We start from the raw sequence: 17,576 nt of genomic DNA, 5'->3' as shown, positions 1-17,576 counted from the left end.
CTCTGTGTGTGTCAGGTTAAAAAGGCCTGGATTCTTTCCCGCCTGGCAAGCGAACGGTATAGCCCTAGTAGTGGCACTGGCAACCCCCGCGTAAACTGTTGCCCAAAAAGACTGTCCCCGACAGCAACACACACACACATACACACACACACACACACACACACACACGCTGTGTGGCACACACTTTGTGTCTGGACAATCATCTCTTTTTTTCTACCGAAACAACTCAACTTCAAAAGAACAGCTTCTATAAAGTCGCCGCAGGACGTTACATTTGTCATCTTTAAAAAGCCCCGGAAGAACAGTTTATTCCTAAACAAGCACGCCAAAAAGACACTAAAAGGCCGCCAAGATGCAGGTGTCGTTCGCGTGCACCGAGCACAACCTGAAGAGCCGCAGCGAGGACCGGCTGTGCGGCCTCCGCACCGCGCCGCCACCAGGGGGCAGCGGGGGGCCCGGGGGCGGAGGGGGCGGCGGAGGGGGAGGAGGACAAGGAGGGGGCGGAGGACAAGGCGGAGGAGGAGGGGGCACCGGAGGGAACAACGGGCACGGCGGCTACATGCACGTCACCCAGGCCATCTCCAAGACCGGGCCGGGCGCCAAGCAGGGCGGGCCGGGACACGCCCACATGAAGGAGGCCATCGGGCGCCACAGCAGCATGAAGTACAGGTGAGCAGGAGGAGGTGCACACATAGCAGGGACGTGCTGGCCATTGGGGAAAGCGGGAGTCTGCGGGACAACTCCCGAACGGCCGGTTCATTCCCGGCCGGTCCAGGCCGGCCATTAGGAAAAAAAAATAAAAATAAATGTCGGCCTTCGTTCCATTTTTTCGCAAAGTAAAGCCCTGCTTCATCATACAAGGCCGTCGCACAAAAGTAGTGAAAACAGCAGATCTACAAGCACACAACGCCTCGCGGTGCGAGGCGTTGTGTGCTTGCAGATCGGCTGTTTTCACTAGTTTAAATCATTTTTAAAATGATAAATACAAAACAAACGGTTTTGGACCTATAAGGTTTCCACCCGACAACGAAATAAAACTCATGTAATTGGCCCACTGGCCTGGCAAATCTTTGAGTAGCAGCAGCGCTATAGAGAGAGATCTGTCTCTATAGCGTGCAATGAGGGCCTCTCCAACTCTTTTTCCCGGGCTGAATCAGGGGCCCAGCACGTCCCTGACACATAGACTTCAAAGGGGGCTTGGCAGGCCGGGGTGTCACAAGGGGGAGAAAAGTGGGACTGAGTTACTGGGGCCCAAGGTGGAGGGGGGCCTTAAAAAGCCCCCTCCCCCCATGATGAACATTCATTGGGGGCCCACAGTGAATCCTTGTCCCCAGGGCCCAGAATGTGATGTGACACCCCAGGGGCTTGAGTCCCTGCCCTTTTATCTGTCCGTAAAAAAAGTGCCCTCTCCAGACCACAAAAGCAGTTTTTACTAGGGTGAAAGAAATGCAAATGCCCTCTTTCCATGCCATATACCTGAAGGTGGCATTCAAGTGGATTGCTCTCCTGAACTTGAATGCAGCGTCTTGAAAGAATTGCCCTCTCTGTGTAGAAATCCATGCCGTTACGCCTATGGTAGAGTCCTGGACGCTATGGTATTCCTGTATTCTTCTCCTTGATTATGCTTAGTTCAGTGTGGCATCAAGCACCGAAAACAGCCGACCTCCAAGCTCACCACTCGTCGCAGCGCTAGTACACGTCGTGAGCTTGGATGTCTGCTATTTTCGATATTTTCACCAAAAGGCCCTTTTAGAAATTGCAGCCCCTGCCTCTCTAACATTCTCTGCACGTCCCTGTTACATTGTATTCTTCGAGAGCCACATACGGCTATTTCGGGGCTTGGCCGATTCCGCCATTGCTTCTCCGGGTGAAACTACATTGATTGATTGATTGAATAATTTATTAGAAGTTTGCATAGGAAAAGGTACAGTTTCATGACAGTACAGTTCACTGGCACAAGGTCAACTAAAAGCTCAAGTAAGCACATGACTTATTGTGGGCTCGCCTAAAGGCGAGCACACGTATGTTATCTTCATTATTTATTTCTATACTAGTCAGTATCCTAAAACTTTGGCGCGCTTCATCTCCTAAACGCTTACACCTTTCAACACCATTCAAATTTTTATGTGTTCAGCTTACTGAGGACAAGTGTGCGTGTATTTTTCTTTTTGAAATGTTTTGTAGTTTAATTATAAAAAAATAAAAATGTTTAACTTTAAGCACCCAATGCATTTCCAATGGGTCCCCAGAGTGGAGAGAAGGATAATAGACCCATGTTTATGTTAAGGCGCTGTGGCTGCAGTGTTCACACTTCAGATATGCTATCTATATCATTGCGTTCACACAGGTCTGCTCTCTGATTTGATCCAAATGTCTAAGCTGTGTGATGTATAAAACTATAGTTATAGTTAAAACTATAAATAAATGTCCCTCTCCACTCTACTGATTACACAGCTGTGATCAAGAATCAAGTCCGGGCGATGGGATGTAAATCCCATAGCCATATATCCTAGAGCCCGCAGGGACAGTCAGCCATATTAGTGGTTGTTGTTGGTTGTCAGGGAGATATCAAAACCAATGCATTTCCAAGTCAGATCCACAAACACAATAAAAGCCATGCTCCACTCCTCAGTCTGGAGTGGCCACATAGAAGAACGCCTTGGTTATAGACATAGTGGAGGACAGATGTGATCTGGGATTGTTAGCCTACAGTATATGCACTCAATATACTCCACTACAGTTGGAGTCCATTTGACAGTTGCTGGTTCCCAAACACAGAATCAAAAATGTAGATCTAGAACACATATAATATGTACAGTACAGTAAGGTTCAGTAGAGTACAGTAAAAGTACAGTAAGGTTCAGTAGAGTACAGTAAAGTACAGTAAGGTACAGAAAGGTACAGTACAGAAAGGTACAGTAGAGTACAGTACAGTAAGGTACAGTAAAGTACAATACAGTACAGTAAGGTACAGTAGAGTACAGTAAAGTACAATAAAGTACAGTAAAGTAGAATAAAGTACAGTAAGGTACAGTGGAGTACAGTAAAGTACAGTAGAGTACAGTAAAGTACAGTATAGTAAGGTACAGTAGAGTACAGTACAGTAAGGTACAGTACGGTACAGTAGAGTACAGTATAGTATAGTACAGTAAGGTACAGTACAGTACAGTAAGGTACAGTAGAGTACAGTACAGTAAGGTACAGTAGAGTACAGTAAAGTACAGTAAGTTACAGTAGAATACAGTAAAGTACAGTACAGTAGAGTACAGTAAAGTACAGTAAGTTACAGTACAGTACAGTACAGTACAGTACAGTAAGGTGCAGTACAGTATAGTAAGGTACAGTACAATACTGTAAGGTACTGTACCTTACAGTACCTTAAAGTATCCTATTTGTTGGGTTGGAACCGAGCCCACACTGTTTCGAAGGAACAGTATTTCTAGTTTAAATTGAGATCCTTTTTTCTTTTTTACTCATATAACATTGAATGACAGACAGATAGAACACAGTACTATGCAGAGAAAATAAGAAAAACTAATAAGAAAGAAAAATAAGAAACAATGCAAAAATAAGTGGTATTTTAGAAAGGTCAAGGGGAGGTAAGGTTAGGCGAAGTTTACTGTTACCAGTTACGAGTAGCAGCTGCCTTTGGAATTGCATTACCGAACGTACGCATTGTTACATTTTATGGGGTTTATTCAGCCATAGTGCAACATAATGGTGAGGTATTGGAGGTAATAGCAACCGATCTAGTGAAAAGTGAAAACGAGATTCTGCCAATAATCATACTTTTTGAGACCGGGCCAAACAAGTAAATCATGTGACATTGATCCCCTTCCCCCTATGTAGGCAGAAGAACAGCCTATAGCAGTGCTTCTCAAACATTTTAGTGTCAAGGACCCCCAACATGACGTATTTGTCTGGGGACCCCCAGCTCCAAAAAAGTAGACCCCCAAAAGCAAATATATATATTCAATGATTTATTTCACGATTTTTGAATATAGCCAAAGGATAAAATAAGGTTTAAGTAGTTAGAATGATTGTGATGCTAAATTAACACATTTTGCTGGGGACCCCCTGGTAGCCCTACCCAAGGACCCCTGGGGGTCCCCGGTCCGAACCCCACTTTGAGAATAGGGATATGGGCAATTAACCAAAAATGTATGGAAGAACCGATATTTAGAACCAATAACCTAATTAATATAGCTCATATAGGTTAATTGAGTAATATGTAGGGTATATAATGCTACAGGCAATTAACTGAAAATACATCAAAAAACCAATAGCCTATTAATCTTGCTCATATAGGTTAATTGAATTATCCAGAAGCGGGTTTTTTTCTCATCCTGTTGACACAAAAATAGGTGCACCTGCAACGTTAAACCTAATTTTTTTGCTCTCGGCCAGAAACCTATCCTGTATTCTAACCTTTTGTGTTTTTTCGAAAAGTAACGCCATACTTGGTCATACATACTACAGCAGGGGTTTTCAACGTTTTCAGGCCAAGGGCCCCTTAGTTGAGAGAGAGATGAAGCAGAGACCCCCACAATCTGTTCATAGATTCCATATAGTTTCATCGTTTGACCACAAAATCATCAGTATATTTTGGATTCATATTAATGTGGGTTTTCAGATATTTAACCACTTGAACCGTCAATACTTAATAAACTTGACTTTTCACTGTACCTAGTCTGCTCTTTTCCTCCTCCAAAGCTCTTTGCCAAAAATAGCCGATCTACAAGCTCCTCGCAGTGAGAGGCGTCGTGAGCTTGTAGATCTGCTACTTTTGGCTAAAGTTCTCAGAATATTTGGATGCTAGGGTTCAAGTGGTTAATATAAAAAAGGGGGGGAAAAACAAGTTTATATCACACAAAGGTTTGGAGGACCCCCTGTTGTAACTCTGAGGACCCCCTAGAGGTCCCAAACCCCCTGTTGAAGACCTCTGTACTACAGCGTAGCATCAAAAGTAGCAGACTGATGCTTTTGAATTTGAATCCTGAAAAGCAACAGTTTGGGACAGATGAGGTTTCCACCCGACAGAGACGATAGTATCATTTGTAGTATTGATTGATTGATTGAATATTTTAGTAGACAGAAATGAAGAACAGTATACAGTAAGTAGTACAGTACAAAACTAAAAATGTAGTACAGCACACGACACACGCACAGTCAAACACCCTGCCTAAAAGGAACACCCCCCAAAAAAAGCCCTTGCGGTCTTGTTTTCCGTTGGAGGTATTCAATTCATCAACATATAAAATAGCAACAAAAAAAACATTCAAATATCATCGCAAGTATAAAACACTATGAGTAGGGGAAATAACAGTCACACACAATGTGAAGTGAGCGGTGGTCGTGCTTGCATAACGTCTTCAATTGGTAATTGGTGATGTAATACAGGCTACACACACACACACACACACACACACACACACACACACACACACACACACACACACACACACACACACACACTGCTATGGCAAAACGCTGAGGAAAAAGACTAGGATATAGGTCTAGGATGTAATTGGTAATGTAATATGGCTACACACACACACACACACACACACACACACACACACACACACACACACACACACACACACACACACACACACACACACACACACACACACACACACACACACACACACATTGCTATGGCAAAACGCTGAGGAAAACACATTGCAATGGCAAAACGCTGAGGAAAAGTGGTTACAGATAGGTCTAGGATGTAATTGGTGATGTAATATGGCTATACACACACACATATTGATATGGCAAAACGCTGAGGAAAACACATTGCTATGGCAAAACGCTGAGGAAAAGTGGCTACAGAATTGGTGATGTAATATGATGTAATATGGCTACACACACACACATATTGCTATGGCAAAACGCTGAGGAAAACACATTGCTATGGCAAAACGCTGAGGAAAAGTGGCTACAGACACACGCACAGCCACTCTATGGAGCGGTTTACCACCGCTCAAAAAGTGGGGGTGGTGGTAAGGTAAGGGGGGCTTGTCTATGGTAGGAGTGATAACGACCGTCGCCTCTGGCCTCCTGAAAGGTGAATTTTCAGGGCAGTTTTGAAGGAGGCCAGAGTCGAGGAATTCCACACTTGGGTGGCAGTGTTGTAGAAGGAGAATTTACTCACCATGTGTGGGATATAATGGATGGATTCTTTTACTAGCGGACTCGTTGGACAATCGTTTATTCTTTTGTGGGTGTGTGTGTGTGTGTGTGTGTGTGTGTGGGGATGACGACACGGCTGGACGGAGAAGTATTGACTTTGCTTTAGGGATGCACTTTAGGGAATTGACAGAGTTTTGATTTCAGAGGAACTGCAAATCCCCCCCCTTTGACTTCCTGAGAGATGATAGATTACGCCTCCCATTATCGTCATGAGTATCTGAGCAGGGGTGTTGCACCACATTCTGGGCCCTGGGTACAAGGATTCACTGTGGGCCCCCCATGAATGTTCTTCATAGGGGGAACTGGGAATGCATTATTACGCATTATTTTGTGCTTTAACTATTGAAAAATAGCAGATATAAAAGCTCACGGCGTGGCACCGAGTGCCGCGCTGTGAGCTTGTAGATCTGCAATGTTTTAAACATATTGAATATTTCAAATCCTTCTAAGGTTTTTTGAAAAAAACTATGTTTCTATGTCAGTGGTGCTCAAACCTTTTCATGTGAAGGACCCCCAAAATGATATGTATAAAAATATGTAGTTCCAGGGACCCCCCAGAAGCAACATTTGAGTTACAAATGTTTGCTTAAAAAATACATATATTCAAAGATTTGCACGCATTTTCACGACTTTTTCAAAAATAGCAGATCTACAAGCTCGCAGCGCGGCACTCGGTGCCGCGCTGTGAGCTTGGATATCTGCTATTTTTCAATAGTTAAGGCATAAAATAATGAAGGCTCCTCCACCTTGGGCCCTAGTAACTCAGTCCCCCCCCCCCCCCCCCTTGTGACGCCACTGTATCTGAGAACCAATCCCCTCTCCTCTCATCATGAGAGCGTTGCTTAAATGTGATAAGATATCCTCTCGTCTCTCGACCCCGCGCTTGCGGTTCTTCAAGTGAAGGCTCGACTCCATTTGGATCCTTTTTACTTGATTGTTTCCATTTCACTTAAAGACATTCTTAAAGAGGGAAAGCTGGTTTGCGGCGAGGCTACACATAACTCAACGCACACGCAATATTGGCAAAATTCACTGATTGACACCAGAGTCTGAAGAAAGTAGTTCCCATTGATTGTCGATTGATTGATTGAACACTTTATCGGTCAAAAATGTAAACAGCACATGGTACAGTTAGACATTAAAGGCTAAAAGGATAACACAAAAGAACAATATGTTCAACGTTGTATTGCATGTAAGGAAAGAATACAAAGAATTTGACACAAAATACTGTAGTAGGCCTACACAAGATAACGCTTTTAATTGCTAAAACAAAATAAGGAATACGGTTATTGAGAGGCCAGTCTTAACACATATTTTTGGTATATTACATCGTCGTTGTCGGGTGGAAACCTTGTATGTCCCAAACCTTCCCTTTTCTTGTCATTTTAGAAACGATTTCAAATAGTGGAAACAGCAGATCTACAAGCACGTTGTGTGCTTGTAGATCTGCTGTTTTCACTCGTTTTGTGCAACAGTCTTGTATGATGAAGCGGGACTTTACTTTACGAAAACACGGTACACATTTAATACTTAGAGATACAAGGTTTCTGCCCGACAGTGACAACATGCGACCATTTTGCATGCAATTATCGGATTCCAGGGACACCAAATACAACCACCCCGATTTCATGAGTAATGCATTAACTGCATTAACTGTTTTCACTCGTTTTGTGCAACTGTCTTGTATGATGAAGCAGGACTTTACTTTACGAAAACACGGTACACATTTAATACTTAGAGATACAAGGTTTCTGCCCGACAGTGACAACATGCTCCGACGTCATTTTTTGCATGCAATTATCGGATTCCAGGGACACCAAATACAACCACCCCGATTCCATGAGTAATACATTAACACATTTACCACCATTGACCACCATACTGCCTCCCCCTGACCCGCCTGATGGAGGGGAAAGGAGCTGGTTGGAATAACGTGTTCCTTCCACGCGGTAAGTCAAACCGGGGGGAACTCCCCCCTGTCGGGTGAAAAGAAGCAACTTGGACTCCTCATGCATAGAAGGAAGCATGAAATCTATTTATCTCAGATTCTTTTCCCAGGTCGCATTCTTTCGGTCAAAACGGACGCTAAATAGACCTGGTCACATCGTGCGTTCCGGGGGTCGTCGAAAATACTGAAAAACTGAAAAACCCTGGCAGAAGCGGATGAATTAATGAATGAATAAATACCTGGCAGGCGACGTGTTAACGAACGCTCACATTTGACAGAGCACCGGGATGGATTATAGTCTAGGTTTGGCGAGGAATGGAAGATTCACAGCGTTAATTCCTCCATTTGTTACAATGAGAGAGTTGGCCTGCAAATGGAACGGTCCATTTGTAACGCTCCATTTGGTTCCATTTCAAAGTTAAATGAACAGGATTAGGCTGCTATGAACAGTGGATGTTTTTTTATTATTCCTGTTTCTTTTTCAAAAGGCCTTTTTTTTTCATGCCAAGAAATTAGTACCGTAGCAGGACTTGTTCAAAGTTCCATAATCGCACATGAAGCAGCTGTTCAAAAGCAACAGCAACACGCATGCAAACACGCAAATAAACATCCAATTCCTAAGAGCACGGGGCTGCTTAGAATCCGCTGCGACCCAGAAATGGCAGCGGTCCAATAATTGACCAGTACGGATCAAAAGGTCAAGACTTAAATTCATTACCCGGCTCGCTAACGATGCACAGTTTATGCAGTGACGAGCCGTGCTGGAGAGATTTTAGGAAGAAAAAAAAAAGGAAAAAAAACTCGATACAGCGTTTTCTTTTTCCACACCCCCTGTAATTGGACGGCAACTTAGATGGCTATACTTAGAGAAGAGAGAGAGTTAGAGAGAGAGAGAGAGAGAGAGAGAGAGAGAGGGAGGGAGAGAGAGAGTTTCAATTAGAGTGATCGACAGAAACGCCGCTTTGTTCCCTCCCTCGCGCTGTTCTCCCTTCACTCAGTTTTTTATTCTCCTTTCAAGAAGATTTTGAAATTGGGGGACTTTGGCACATATATGCACAGAATGGACAGCAGGAGGTCTGAGTTAACGTTGAAATCCCACGCATTTAGACCTGGAAAGCCTATACGTTGTTTTACCTTTCAATCCAGGAATGTGTCTGTGTCATTTTAGATATCGTTGATGGTTGGGCAGAAACCTCCTATATCTCCATTTTCTAATATTTAGTTTTTAGTTTTTTCCGTAAATTAATGCTGTACATCAGGGATCTTCAACAGGGGGTCCGGGACCCCTAGGGGGACGCAACGCGAGGCGTTGAGAGCTTGTAGATCTGCTATTTTTTGCAAACTAGCCATTACCCGTTCAAAGATATGAGCTCCAAAATGTTGTGCAGTGTGTGGGTTATGGGATGTGCACTGTGCATACAGTATATGAGGGATGGAAAGTAACTTTAACTGGTGCTTGCATTATAATATGTAGGAGCATCAATGTAAGAAATACCCGTTTCGTTTAATGGCTACCCCCCCATCCCCCCCCCCCCCAGCCCGCCCGCCTGCGCACACACCCGCCTGCCTGCACACACACACACACACACACACACACACACACACACACACAAACACACACACACACACACACACACACACACACACACACAGAGCTGGTTAAACATGTTGCCTCATGCTAGATGCAGAATAGACATGCCTCAAGCTAGATGCAGAATAGATAGTAGATAGACCATAAAAATGCTAATATACAGCATACGATTTGTGAAAGTGACAAACGGGCTTCACAGTTATGTCAGGTGTGTTCATATGCTAATAGGGATGCGATTTCAGATCAATTGCTCCAGCCACTGAGGAGAAACGCTGTTTCAGACAGACAGACAGACAGACAGACAGACACTCACTCACTCACTCAGACAGACATTCGCAAAATTATAGTATAGATAGGTTTGGTGTAGAGGTAAAAAAAAAAAAAGAGCAGACCGAGTTTAGTAAGTAACAACGATTTAAGTGGTTTAAAAGTCTGGGGGGAAAAAAACAAATCAACACAAATCTAACATAGACTGACGATAGTGCTGTCAATGGAAATCTGTATTGCACATTTTTACAATATGTAGAGGGGGTCCCTGCTTCATGTCTCTCTCAGCTAAGGGGTCCTTGTTCTGAAAAAACATCAAAAGTAGCAGATCCACAAGCTTTTGAGCTTTGTAGATCTGCTACTTTTGCTGCTTTTGAATTTGAATCCTGTAAAGTATTTTTTTTGACATATTAAGAGGTTTCTACCGATTAGAGACAGTATGCTACATAGCAACATTATTCTTCTTAAACCTTTTTGGAATAAATCGTTTTTCCCCTGAAAACTTTAGAAGTTGTTTTTAAAATCAGCCTTGTCTGGGAGGCCGAACATTAGGCTAAAATAGCAGATCTACAAACTCACAACACCCCTCCCTAATAGGCATCGCCTTTAGCTTTGTCTGCCTCGTTTTCCTAATGAGTTTGTAGATTGGCTATTTTTGGCTTAGATATTTAGAGGCAGTCTCCCCCCACAACGGGAGACCGGGGTTCGAATCCCTGGGTTGGACATAAAACGTATGGATCGCAGCTTCAAAGAGACCGGACAGAACATTACGCAATCCCTGAGCAGTTGATGATGAGAGATGCTGGCAACATAACCGCACGTCTAGAATGAGAAGCGGCCACTGCTACTTTGATGCAAACAGCGGGAAAAAATGATGATCGGTGTTTTCAATAATAAATGCCCTTGACCTCATAAAAGGGATCCCGTTGTTTTTTTACACGGTGTCCTGTAGCTACAATCCCTGATCCCTGATCCACGTGTACTTAAATTAAGACTCAGGATTGTTGCCGTGTAGACTAGAGGTGCCACAACAACGAGACACACACATGGATTAAAGTTCTTATAGTCGTTTGGATTCCAGAGATAGACAGGATGACTTCTGTGGAAGCAGGTTGTGCTAGAAAATAGCCGTTCTACAAGCTCGTGCTGTGCATTGAGAGCTTGTGTATTGGTTATTCTTGGTTATCATTGTGGGCTCGCCTGAAAGGCGAGAACACCATCTTATCTTCATTATTTATATACTGAGTTCCGTCACAGACAGTACAAAGGCAGGGCCCTTAGCCAATGAGGTGCAATTGAGTTGCGGAAAAACATCTGGGAGTGGTTGTAGCTGGAGTATTGGTTGAGCTTCACATGACAGTTAGCACGCTGCAGAGTATAGTCACGAGTCACTGTTTTGTAGGACATTATTTCTAATTTTAAGATTAGAGTTTTTGAAGTGGTCAAACTAGCAATAGGTTCAGAAGCATCTTCCATAAAACCCCAATAGTCTGGGATATCTATACTATAATTTTGGAGATGTCTGAGTGAGTGTCTGAAACCGCGTTTCTCCTCAGTGGCTGGAGCAATTGATCTGAAATCGCATCACCATTACCATATGAACACACCTGACATAACTGTGAAGCCCGTTTGTCACTTTCACAAATCGTATGCTGTATATTAGCATTTTTATGGTGTATCTATATCTATTTAGCCTACAGTACCTTTTGTGACCACACATGTTAAGGGAGGGGCGCTGTTGTTCAGGCCATGCACAATCACACACAAACACACACACACACACACACACACACACACACACACACACACAGGGGGGGGGGGTGTGCAGGCAGGCGGGCGGGCGGGGGGGGGGGGGGGGGGTTCTGGCCCTGTTACAGATGTTGTCCAAAAATCATGCAGATCGGTACACAGTATCTCTGTAGCCGTTAAATGGAACGGGTATTTCTTACATTGATGCTCCTACATATTAGCATGCAAGCACCAGTTAAAGTTACTTTCCATCCCTCATATACTGTGTGCACAGTGCACATCCCATAACCCACACACTGCACATCATTTCGGAGCTCATATCTTTGAACGGGTAAGGGCTAGTTTCACAAAAGCAAAGGTTTGAGGCCTCAGTCTGTGATTTATTCACCTGGTTGGCAGTATGTAGAACAGCAAGAACAATGTTACTAAAACGGGAGAGTGTTTTTTGCAGGTCTTTCAGTCCGAGTGTATGAAAAATCACACCTGTGTGAACTGAGCGGTGGTTGTGGGGGGGGGGGGGGCTCGCACTACGGTGTGTGTGTGTGTGTGTGTGTGTGTGTGTGTGTGTGTGTGTGTGTGTTGATGCTCAGGGCAGGCTAGACTCAACAGCACCTCTCTGGTCACCCAGGGTACTCAGGCTACACCAGAGGCTACATACAGACAGACACATACACACACGGCCACGCTATGGAGACGGTGTGACCACCGCTCAAAAAGTAACTGGGTTAAGGCAGCGTAAGCTTGTGATTGGCTGCGCGGAGATGACGAAAGTCGGCAGGGGACGGAGATACGCCTAAACCTAACCTCAGTAAAACTAACGCTGGTGAATGCAAACCTGGTGAAATGCTAACCTGCCGACGCTGGTGAATGCTAACAAGCCGACACTGGTGTGGTGAATGCTAACCTGGTGAATGTTAAACCCTTTCAAACCAACAGTGTTTAACCCAGTTGCTTTTTGGAGCTGTGTGGAACACAAGCTCCCTATACGTGGCGGTGTGTGTCTGTCTGTCTGTCTGTCTGTCTGTCTGTCTGTCTGTCTGTCTGTCTGTCTGTCTGTCTGTCTGTATGTAGCCTCTGGTGTAGCCTGAGTACCCTGGGTGACCAGAGAGGTGCTGTTGAGTCTAGCCTGCCCTGAGCATCAACTGCAATACACACACACACACACACACACACACACACACACAGCTCCACTTCGAACAGAGGTTCGATTTTTGATACACTCGGACTGAAAGACCTGCAAAAAACACTCTCCCTTACTAAAACATCATCAGTTTACATGGTGTTGGAAACAGCGCCAGTGTGTGTATGTGTGTGTGTGTGTGTGTGTGTGTGTGTGTGTGTGTGTGTGTGTGTGTGTCACAAGTTAGGACTAAAGCTTCATTCCCACCAGGCACGATAAAGATATGGTTTTAACAATCGTTCTCAACCCAAGTGGATGGTAGCGTCCACACCACAACCATAACGTACACATAATTGATGTGAACATATCGTTATAGTTATCTTTATCATGCAAACGTTTTTTTCAGTCGTGAGATTCAATTTTGCTTTAATTCATGCCCACAGGTGGACCTCAGACTGCTGGGCGGGGCCTCGCTAATAATTACATTTACATAATTCAATAATCATTCATTTATTTATTTATTGTACACGGCATGGCACACGGTGCATTTCATTGGATCGGAAGCCTTCTGCTTCCACAGCATAACCATCCTCTGTATTCATTTGTAACTCCGAGAGCGTACAGATCAGGGGTGGGCAACTTTAATGATGGCGAGGGCCACTATATTTCCACCTTCACTCCAGAGGGCCACATTGCATATTGCCCTACTTTGTCCTACTTTGTCATTCTAGTATCTCATACAAAAGAAGCAAAAAATAGCAGATCTACAAGCTCAAAACGCATCGCGCTGCGATGCGTTTTGAGCTTGTAGATCGGCTATTTTTTTGCTTCTTTTGAATTAGAAACCTGAATAATGTTTTATTTTTTAACTGGAATCCTGAAATGTAACATTTTCATTTAATTTCAAACACATTTAATTATATACTCATGTTAACTTTATGAACTTGAATACAAATACATTGAACATAAAAAAATAAATTGTAATACTACTATAATAGTCATTAAGCTACTAATATAGACTGAAGGAATTAAAGCAGGTCATGTTTGGAAGTGTAACAGTTGAAATCAATAATATATCAGTATTCCGGTATCAACCTGCGGGCCGCATTAAGTGGAGGTGGGGGCCACATGTGGCCCCCGGGCCGCCAGTTGCCCACCCCTGCTACAGATGAAACCAAACGGACTCCTCTTACAGTAACAGTACGGGTCCATTTGGTTGCATCCGTCCACTCTCAGAGCTAAGATGCACGCCGTTGTCACTATAGGGATGGGACGATAAGCGATATTATCATTTATCGTGATAAAAAAACACTCACGTATCGTGGAGATTTAATTTATCATGATATCGTCCTCTGTAATGCACTGGGATCAATTTACCTTTTATTTGGCGAGCTGCATATTATCCCGTACCACTTAAACCTAAGACTATTGGTAAAACGTACTTAAAATATACGTACTTGATGCAGTCTTTTTTCACGCTCTACCAAATGTCTTTGTTGCGACGCGTTGTGAGCTTGTAGATCGGTTAATTTTTGGCAAATGTTCCGCCTCATTATAATGGATATCGGGGATATTTTGATTATCGCGATGATATCGTAAATCGCGATTTCTTTGGTCACAATAATCGTGATATGAAATGTTCGTATCGTCCCATCCCTAGTCGCCACTACCAGAGGATGCGAGGAGCAGGCAGCAGCAGCCCGACGCATGCAGCGATACGATAGGTCCACACAGCGCACCATGCAGCGATACGATAGGTCCACACAGCGCACCATGCAGCGATACGATAGGTCCACACAGCACACCATGCAGCGATACGATAGGTCCACACAGTACACCATGCAGCGATACGATAGGTCCACAAAGCAGTACACCATGCAGCGATACGATAGGTCCACACAGCACACCATGCAGTGATACGATAGGTCCACACAGCACACCATGCAGCGATACGATAGGTCCACACAGTACACCATGCAGCGATACGATAGGTCCACACAGCAGTACACCATGCAGCGATACGATAGGTCCACACAGCGCACCATGCAGTGATACGATGGTCCACACAGCAGTACACCATGCACACACGCAGCATATGGAAGCAACGGCCACCACGGCCGTGCAGTTGCCAGGGGCAACACCCTGAGGCATCGCCTTTAGTTTTGTCTGCCTTGTTCCCTAATCGGCAGCACAGGCTCTGCTCTGCTGTTCCTTATCAGCATCCTCTCCTCTCCTCTCCGCACTGGGGAGCTACTATTGATTACATCAACTTTATGCCTTCTACCATTCATTTACATGTTAAACAGTACTTACATATCGTCGTTGGGTGGACACCTTGTATGTCCAAGACCGTTCGTTTTGCATTTATCATTTTAAAAATGAAAAAAACTAGTGAAAACAGCCGATCTACAAGCACACAACGGCTCGCACTGCGAGGCGTTGTGTGCTTGTAGATCTGCTGTTTTCACTAGTCTTGTGCGACAGTCTTGTATGATGAAGCAGGGCTTTACTTTATGAAAAAACATACACGTTTTAAACTTGGAGATACGAGGTTTCTGCCCGACAGCGACGATAGACAGTGTGTATATATACTGTACTGCACACACACATATAAAAACATTGGTGTAGGCAAGGCAAGGTTTTATTCGTTTGGTACGTTTAAACACGAAGGACATTCAATGTGCTTTAGGACATCGAGCTAAAGGAAACACAGTTATACAACGGCATTAGGAGGCATAACACAAAGGAAGTTAAACAAATAGCAGACACAATGGCTGTGCAGAAGAGAAAGACATTCAGTATGCAGCAGCACAGCATGCACTCGTGTAAATACTCACTGCATGTCCCGTTGTGTAACTGTAACATTATGGACACACACACACACACACACACACACACACACACACACACACACACACACACACACACACACACACACACACACACACACACACACACACACACACACACACACAGTACATACAGTACATGCTGTAGCCTTCCAGCTAAATCCAGGAATGCAATGGAGATGAAGTTAAGTCATGTGACTTTATCTCGGCCGGTCGTCGGGGTGTCTTGCTAGATCAGCTGTACTGCGTGTGGATTTGCATATAGATCTGTTTGTATTGTTATTATAATCCATCAAACACCAATCAATCAGTTGAGTCAGATGTTGCTTTAGAAAGTGCAGGTCGTTGTATACAGATGGCCAGGGGCGTCACAAGGGGTAGGAAAGTGGGACTGCGCTGCGAGCTTGTAGATCTGCTATTTTTGAAAAGTCGTGAAAATGTGTGCAAATCTTTGAATATTTATTTTTTAAGCGAACATTTGTAACTCAAATTTTGCTTCCGGGGGTGGTCCCTCCCTGGAACTAAATATTTTGAGATGGGGGTCCGTGGCCAAATTCATATCATTTTGGGGGTCCTTCACATGAAAAAGTTTGAGTATCACTGACATAAAATAGAGGGTCTATAGCTATAGTCTGTCTATGTACATTTCTTGTGATTTGGTCAACATGAAGGTTGAAATCAAGTCAGGATCTGATTTCCTTGGAGAGGTGTTTTTAATTTTATATTTTTTATAAAAAAAGAAAAAAACAATACTATATAATCATGTAATTTTTGTGAATCTTGTTCTAAATCATGTATATGAAGCAGGAACTATATCATGTATATCACCGATACGTGCTCCAGCACACCAGGTGGGGCTAATGATTGTCAGTGTCACAATTGTACAAAAAGACATTGTTTCCTGCTTCCTGCTATACTGAAGAAGACCTCACGGTCGAAACGTCTTTTATTTGCTGCTTGCTAAATAAAAATTGGAGCAACTAAAAGTGAGTGCGGGCTACCTTGTTTTGTACTTAGTATTACTGCACTGTCAGTTATAGCTCAGCACCGAAGACAGGAGGATGTGCGTTATTTTTTCTCTAAATATCACTGACATAGAAACATTGGTTTCTTGCACACATTTTCACAATTTTTCAAAAATAGCAGATCTACAAGCTTGCAGCGCGGCACTCGGTGCCGCGCTGTGAGCTTGTATATCTGCTATTTTTCAATAGTTAACATGGGGGGCCCCGCAGTGAATCCTTGTACCCAGGGCCCAGAATTTGGTGTGACGCCCCTGCAGATGGCTGTAGCTGTCGGGGAGGAGAGCCTTATGCTGCCTGCGTGTGACACTGACTTACTGTCATTACTCATTGACCCATGAGGACTCTGTTCATCATCGCTCACTGGTAGAGCATGGATGACTGCACCTGCTGCTGCTGTGAAAAGTTAACTGTTATCATTTACAGTTAAAAACAGAGTTAAACTAGAAGCAGTGCTCTTCCGAGCACAGGTCTCCACCAGACTGTGCGTCCTGGTGGTGCAATCCTGCAAACTTTGGAAGCTAATATTAGCCAATCAGGATGGCATATGAAATATCATACGGATCGGACTTGATCACATGACTATGGGGCTTTTAAGCCGTGACATCATTTTGTAGGCAGAGGAGAATCTGCCCCCAGAGCATTTTCTGTCCCTCGCTATTTCAAAAAACAACGACTAAAAAATAACGACTAAAGTATAATTCTAACACTTTCCTTTCAACAACAAAGAGAAGAAAAATGTGTAAATAGTAAAAATAGTAAAAAGATTCACGGAAACTGGGGGCAGAAATTCTCCTCTGCCTACAAAATGATGTCATACTTAACAGCCCCC

The 17,576-nt window shown here is 43.7% G+C and overlaps 1 protein-coding gene across 1 annotated transcript in view; it reads left to right on the top strand.

The window, feature by feature from the left end:
• Nucleotides 1–352: 352 nt before the first annotated feature.
• LOC308304864 (voltage-gated potassium channel subunit beta-3-like) overlaps nucleotides 353–17,576 on the top strand; it is a gene marked incomplete at both ends in the record, with an annotated part of 110,681 nt that continues 93,457 nt past the window's right edge. The window contains one exon of the mRNA XM_080749492.1: nucleotides 353–669. Coding sequence (XP_080605618.1) covers nucleotides 353–669 — 317 coding nt within the window. The remainder of the gene's footprint in view (nucleotides 670–17,576) is intronic.

The sequence above is a fragment of the Nannobrachium achirus genome (genome assembly GCF_963921795.1).
Source record: "Nannobrachium achirus genome assembly, chromosome: 19".
Lineage (NCBI taxonomy): Eukaryota > Metazoa > Chordata > Actinopteri > Myctophiformes > Myctophidae > Nannobrachium > Nannobrachium achirus.
Note: the sequence above shows the minus strand (reverse complement) of the source record. Positions and strands in the feature narration are given on the sequence as shown.